This window comes from Camelina sativa, chromosome 3 (genome assembly GCF_000633955.1).
Source record: "Camelina sativa cultivar DH55 chromosome 3, Cs, whole genome shotgun sequence".
NCBI classification, from domain to species: domain Eukaryota; kingdom Viridiplantae; phylum Streptophyta; class Magnoliopsida; order Brassicales; family Brassicaceae; genus Camelina; species Camelina sativa.
In genome coordinates, this window is record NC_025687.1 from 4,828,618 (window position 1) to 4,835,528 (window position 6,911).

General features: G+C 36.1%; 1 protein-coding gene and 1 long non-coding RNA gene across 2 annotated transcripts; both read right to left on the bottom strand.

Moving 5' to 3' along the window:
• LOC104769594 lies at positions 1,052 to 2,536 on the bottom strand. Its single transcript, XR_764406.2, has 4 exons — positions 2,342 to 2,536; positions 1,797 to 1,880; positions 1,538 to 1,696; positions 1,052 to 1,093 (listed from the first exon to the last, which is right to left on the bottom strand). It is a non-coding gene; the product is annotated as an uncharacterized LOC104769594 (long non-coding RNA).
• Positions 2,682 to 5,244, bottom strand: LOC104769602 (serine/threonine-protein kinase SRK2A). Its single transcript, XM_010493857.2, has 9 exons — positions 4,772 to 5,244; positions 4,506 to 4,580; positions 4,303 to 4,404; positions 4,132 to 4,185; positions 3,950 to 4,042; positions 3,766 to 3,858; positions 3,516 to 3,620; positions 3,325 to 3,423; positions 2,682 to 3,238 (listed from the first exon to the last, which is right to left on the bottom strand). The coding sequence occupies exons 1-9, from the start codon at positions 4,889 to 4,891 to the stop codon at positions 2,897 to 2,899; spliced, it is 1,083 nt and encodes a 360-aa protein (XP_010492159.1). The 5' UTR covers positions 4,892 to 5,244; the 3' UTR covers positions 2,682 to 2,896.

The window sequence follows — 6,911 nt, forward strand, 5'->3', positions numbered from 1 at the left end:
GTTGGCATCAAAACAAAAACATCAGAGCCACTCATTGTTGCATTGATGATTTCTCTCTGGTTTGGTCGAAACGAGTGATTTCCAAATACTTTTTTGTTATTAATCTGAACATTGCAAGGAAACACATGAGTACAAGGAACGTAAATGAACCAAAAATAAGAGAGAAAGTCAGCTAATCACCTCCAATTTTATTGTCCAGGGAAAATCATGACTGCTCCATCTTTTGTCGCTTGAACCTTCGGTGTAGGTCACGTCAATAATCTTCGGAACATATTGTTCCCTCTCTACAGAAAATGAAGAATCTCTTGGCATATTCCAGCTATCACAGTCATATCTTCCTTGGTCACTTGGAAGTGATCGAAAATCAGTTTGTGGATGATCCATTTTATAACTTGTTGATTTAGGTGTTTCATACTGGAAAGTACGAGTAGCTGTAGATGACAAAAACTGAGATTTTTTACTATCTTTATCTCGGATATGGTTCTCAAGCTGCTGAATTTGCTTCTTCAGCTGTAACCTAGCAACAACACAATTTGAGACTCATTAGAAACTGAACAAGTCAAGACATACTCACACTTGTGATGCAATTAAATACTCAAACACAAGAAACAGATGCGCTGCCTATTATCTCTTTAAGCCTACTCTATTCTGCTATATTTTGCTAGAACAAACTACAGCCTCCGAAAGGAAACTAAATTGTTATTACTCTTATAGAAAAAGGCAAATTAAACAGCCACGAAAAATGGAAACAGNACTTGAAAGAGCACGCCAAGCCTGCCAACATAGGATACTATTAACTAAAAATGTAGAGTTCATGAAGAAAGGTCTATCTAAAAAGGGAAGGTCAACCAGTACTAGGGGAACATAGAATCTACGATGAGCTAAAATGTTATTTTAAAGAAACGGAAAGAGAAAAGGAAAAACATGTAATGAAATCCTACTTATGACAAGGGGTATACGTCAGTTAAAAACTTAACTCTCAGCTAAACAANTCCCAACATCAAATAACATGAGAAAACCAATGGGTTTCAAAACCATTAAAGCAAAAAGNTGCGCCAAAGTATGCACATTCACACTGGGAAACGAGATAGACCTAAGCAAAAAGAGTACAGAGCTTTTCAAATACTTGTGAATCACATAGGTAAACAGATTTAAGAAGAAGACAAAGAAAACCTCACAAGAATTCCAGCACTAACATACTCTTACGAGAAACATCAAAGAGACATATAACGCACATATCATTTAATATCTTTTCGGGCAGTTTGGTTGTATGAAAGTCGACCAATACAAAAGCTTATGCACGTATAATTGTACTAAGCTATTGATAGGAAAACAAACACGCATTGGCACACAGAACCAAATGCTGCTGGAAGCCAAAAAACACAATGTGGTAAAAAGCTATCCTTCAATCACTGACTTTGTTTAATAGTTAAATCTATGAATTCAAACAGCAGATAGTAATGGGCCAAAGTATATGACAATTAAGAAACAATGACAGAAGACAGAAGGAGATGATAGTTTTCGAAAGCCATAATACCTTGCCGCCATATCTCTAGGCTTTTGACTTTCTAGAGCATAAAGGACATTGGAGCTCAGAAACTTAGTCACGGACGATGGACTCTCGAGCGCCTTTGCATGTTCCGACCAATTCGTTTGAGGACCTCTAGGTTTCTGAACTTCAGGAAGATAACTCCTACTGCATTTTAACAGTGAGTAAGTGAGATCAAACAAAAACAAGAAGCTGCCCAAAAATTTTGGAATAAACCAGAGTGGACAAGGGAAACGATCAATCTTACCTCATTTGACTCAATGAATCAGAGGTTCAACATGCTAATGAGGTTCACGTAAATTGATCTTCCCTTGCCACCGCAATTAAGTAACTTTATAAACACACATAAAAAAAAAAAAATTGCGTTCAGATTAGTGGGTGCTGATGATAAACGCCAACAAGAACTAAAAAACTCTACACATCATCACTGACTCTACACATACACAGTTACCAAATCTAATGCGATTTTACAGAAATCTGCCAAATTACCGATTGAGAATGCTACGTCAAACACAAAATCCAGTGATATAACGAATCTGCTAGTTAATTACACCCACCAATTTCAGCATTTGAAAAAACGATAAATATACTCCCAAAAAAAATTGAAAAGTGAAGTGAATCGAATCAGTCATGACTCTAAAGGATTAATCTTTACCCACGGACAACGAAAAAACCCTAATCGAAAACTAAACAGAAAGATTCACAGGAGGAAGAAGAAACGTATCGGTGCGAGACAGAACGAAACGAAAACCCTAATATTTGAATGCGAAACGAAAGCCAAAGAAACAATACATTTGAGATTCAGTGGAGTCTTTTTTGCTCAATACACCGTCACTTTATCACTCCGACGGCGAAACAACCTTAGAAATCGGCGAGACGAAGTAGAGGATAAAATGGTGGCCACCACCGACTTGAGCTCACGGCCGTAGAAGATTATGCGGTTTCCTAGTGGCGGGATAGTTTCTTTTCCCTCTCTAATATTCACATTTTCCGACGGATAAAAAATAAAACAATTTATTTTGAATTTTGAACATTTCAATTATCGGTTTAAAATTTTTCAACATTCCAGAATTGTAAATTTTATATTCTTCAATAAAACCTACTTACAAAATATTTATTCGAGGTTATACAATGCTCATAGTAACATGTGTAGCAAAGACTCATCATCAACCTCTGTTTGTTTTTCTTATACTGCAAATTTTACAAATCTCCAAAACCATAATTAAAAAAAAAAAAACCCAAAACCCAAAGCATTGTAAAAGGCAAACACAAGAACAGAGAATTTTGAAGTTTCAACAAACCAAAGAGAACTTTTTATCTTACACAAACCAAAAAAAAAACAAGATATCAACTTATTCTGACTTCTCCACTTGCATGTACTTCCTTTACAGTCTTGTCGTATTCATCTTCATCGTCTTCCTCTTCTTCCACTTCCTCCTCTTCCTCCTCCACGTCTTCTGCATCTTCCTCCTTTCCTTCTGCACCTCCCCAGCCAAAACCTCCAATGGATCGAGAAACCGGAGGTGGCGTTTTGGCGTCAGCCACTATCTTCATGATCTCTTCAGCTGTCTGGAGGGAAAAGGTTGGGTTCTCTTTTCTGAAATATGTAGCTTGAGCTGTCTCTGTGAGTTCCCTTGGCAAGTTCTTCAGGAACCATGGGTGTTTCTTGATTTCAGCAATAGTAATCCTCTGCAAAAACAAGTAGCTCAATTTGTCAAATAAAACCATCTTCTGAAAACATTTAGCTCGGGTGAACTGGCGACAAATATATATACCTTGAGAGAATTGGCAACAAATATACGGGAAAGGAGATGTTTACAATCCTGTGAGATATGGACGTAGTCTGGGATCTTGTATTGAACAGCCATGATTTTCTATATAACAAGATCGCACATTGATGAATGGGCTGTATGTAGCATAATACACACGAGATATGCAAAAACATGGCTCAAAAACAGAAACCTACTTGTATTGTTTTCCTGAAGTTTTTGGGGTCTTCCTGGTCTTCAAATGGGTATGCTCCAACCAGCATGACATAAAGAGTCACACCACAAGACCATACATCAGCCATCTAAGAGAGGAAATATTAACCTTAGTGGCTTCCACGAGAATAACTTTTCATATTCAAAAGCAAACAAAAGTAAAGAGCATGACAAGTTTCATAGAAACCAATTGATTTGAGCAAGTTCTTTGCACTGTGTGTGATGCTTGATTACCTTGCCATCATATTCTCTCCGAGAAAGGACCTCAGGTGCAATATACGCTGGAGTTCCAACTGTTGATTTGGGCCTAGAGTGTAGCAAAGAGGACTACAAAAGAAGAAAAACAAAACGCTTGAGAATGCTTTGACAACAAAGGTTAAGAACAAAAGACGATCTCACAAACAAGCTAAAACAAAACCTTGGAATAACCAAAATCACAGATCTTCAGACGTGGAGCAGGGCTGCCATCCAGGAGCGTATTCTCGAGCTTCAGATCTCTATGACATATTTGCTGAGACAAAATGGGCACAAGATTGATAAACATAACGATTTCAAACATTAAAGGGATAAGTAATCTGTTAAAGTAATTCTCTGTCTTACCATAGCATGACAATAGCTAACACCTGATATAAGTTGCTGGAAGAAATATCTTGCCTGAAAACGAGACAAAAAAAAACAAAATTTAGAAAGACCATACAGAACTCCGAAACATATCCTAAATAGTATGTATATTAGGAGAAGACGCCAGAAACTCAAAATGACAAATCTCACCTCATCCTCACTAAATCTTCCAGCAGTACATATACGCTCGAAGAGCTCACCACCAGCAGCATATTCCATAGCAATGGCAAGATGGGTTGGAGTCAACACCACCTGTAAAACACACCGATCAGAGATGGAAAAGTTAACTAAGATTATATCAACTTCAACAGAACACCACCCAATGTGAAGCAGTAAGGAATTCACTAACTAACCTCCTTAAAACGAATGATATTTGGATGACGAAGTGATCGGTGATTAATGATCTCTCTTGCCACGTTCTCATCAATCTGNAAAAAAAAAAAAAAAAAAAAAAAAAGCCAATACTCACTCTACAAATATCCTGAGCAAAAAAATCCACCACCAAAACAAAAGCCATTCTTATATTATGTATATATGGGTAATGAATGGATAATTCAGCTCATATGTCACAGCAAAAAAAAAAAAAAAAAAAAAAAAACAGATGATGAGAAAGGAGAACCTTAGGACCACGCTCGATGTACTTCATGGCAACAAGTTCCTTGGAGTTTTTAACCTTCATGAGCCTGGCCACACCAAAATTGCCAGCACCGATGTCTTTCACAAGCTCGTACTTGTCCATATTTCTCGCTATAGCCAAACCAAAAAATCAGACAACCCTAAAATTCCAAACACGCGAAAAAAAAAAAACAGACTCCAAAATTCTCGCTAAAAAAAAAATAAAGCTCTAAAGTAGAAGAAGCCCTAGCAGCTAAGAATTAAATTCACGTGAAATCATAGAAAGAAACAAAGACAGGAAAACAAAGACAGTATCCCAAAATCAAATGATGCGATTCCGAGATCTCGCGATTCGCTATGAAAGAAAGGAAATAGAGTTCAATTTTCTCTTTTTTTTTTTTTTTTTTTGAGATTTGGAGGAGATAGATAGATTGAAGAGATTTCAAGGCAAAGCGAAGAATAATCGACCTTTCTTTCGTGTTTTGTTGCAATTTATTTTTTATTTTTTATTTTATTTTGGATAAATTTTAAGAGACCGAATTCTTTTTTTTCAATTCTTTTTTTCTAGTCTTGGATATTCGGTTTTTTTGGGTTAATCGGTTCGGGTTTTTCGGTTTTTCAAAATTTCAGTTATTAAAAAAATTGCCGAATTGACCCGAATTAAATTTCGGTTCGGGTTGTTCGGTTCTTGGTTTATTCGGTTCAGTTATCATCTTTAAAATCTGTTCCAAATTAAACCGAAGTCAATTTTTGTCGGTTTATTCGGTTAACCGATGATATTTGTCGATGAAATCAGCCACTTCCATGCGCAATAATCTCACCTAAAAATCTAGAAACAAACTCAATATGTATGCACTATGCAAAACAAACCAATCATAACGAGAAGGAAACAAAAAGTGAAGGATTTGAGGTCAGAGAATGGAGAAACTGAAAGAAGAAAGGTAAAAAATTCAAATCGCCCACATTCTATCAGTTAGGCTAAGAGGATGGAGATGCGGAAATCAAAAAGAGGTAGAAGGAGATGCGGCTGAGAGAGAAATGGAAAGGAAACAACTTAGATGTAGGGTTTTATTATTTTATGGAATAGACCGTGGGCTAAAAGTATTTTTGGGTCATATGTTACATATTAAAATGGGCTTTTAATTGTTCATTAATAGGTCTGTTAAGAATTGATTCCCACAATTCACGTGAGAGCTCACGTGTACGTTTTCTTTTTCCTTAACTATTAAACCTAATTATTTGTCTAACATCGCCGTTTCTGCAACTTTTCTCAAACCTGAAAAAAAACTTAAATTTAGGTGATGCTTGCAGAAAAATCGAAAAACCATTCAATTATCATATACCGAACCGAACCGAAATGGTAACCGAATTACCAAAATAATTCCGCTGATCGGTTCGATTCTCCTTGCACAATCGGTGCCGATAATCGAACTTCTCGGTTTTCTCGGTTTCCTCCGAATGTCCAAGACTATTTTTTTCAGAGAATAATGATGAGTATAAATTAATAAAGAATATCCACGGCTAAGCTTGAACTCTTCTAACCATGATAGATATGCTTTAAAAAAAAAAATTGTTTAAAATATTAATTAGGGAATTTGATAATGCAACGAAATTAGATTTTTCTAGAATAAAAATAAAATAGCGGGACCCACAAGTTTCCATGCTATCCCTACATGTTTCCCATGCTCATTCGACTGCCCTTGTTACGTTCATAAATGTTACCAATGACCAAATCAATCTATTTCACGTTACTAAATTCTTCTATATGCTTGCTGTAAGCAGCAACAACAACAACAACAACAACAAAAAATATTCCTAGCAGCTTAATAATTTTCTACCATTTTTTTACTACAAAGATATTGTAACTCGGTAAGTAAACCGTATATTTTGCTCGAAATTATACATTAGTCTGTGCACGTTGCCATTGTTCACATGTAACAACATACATAGCTAGCTGGCTGCTTCCGGAGAGGAATTGACCAACCGACGACAGTTCGTTTTTATGTATGGGCTTTTAAGCTGTTTTACGTTTTTTTTTTTACGTTCAGAGGCCCAATTGATCGAGTAAAACAAAAACAACAAAAACAAAAAACACATAAGTTGTGTAAAAGCCTTATAATTAATTTTTTTTTCTATTACCCAAA

Bases quoted from the DNA above. Each gene is read 5' to 3' on its own strand.
- LOC104769602 (XM_010493857.2), bottom strand. From the start codon at position 4,891: ATGGACAAGTACGAGCTTGTGAAAGACATCGGTGCTGGCAATTTTGGT. The intron at 4,186-4,302 runs GTGAGATTTGTC...TCTCGTTTTCAG, and splicing joins GAAGATTTAGTGAGGATGAG to GCAAGATATTTCTTCCAGCA. The intron at 3,239-3,324 runs GTATATATATTT...TTGTTTTTGCAG, and splicing joins TTGTTGCCAATTCTCTCAAG to AGGATTACTATTGCTGAAAT.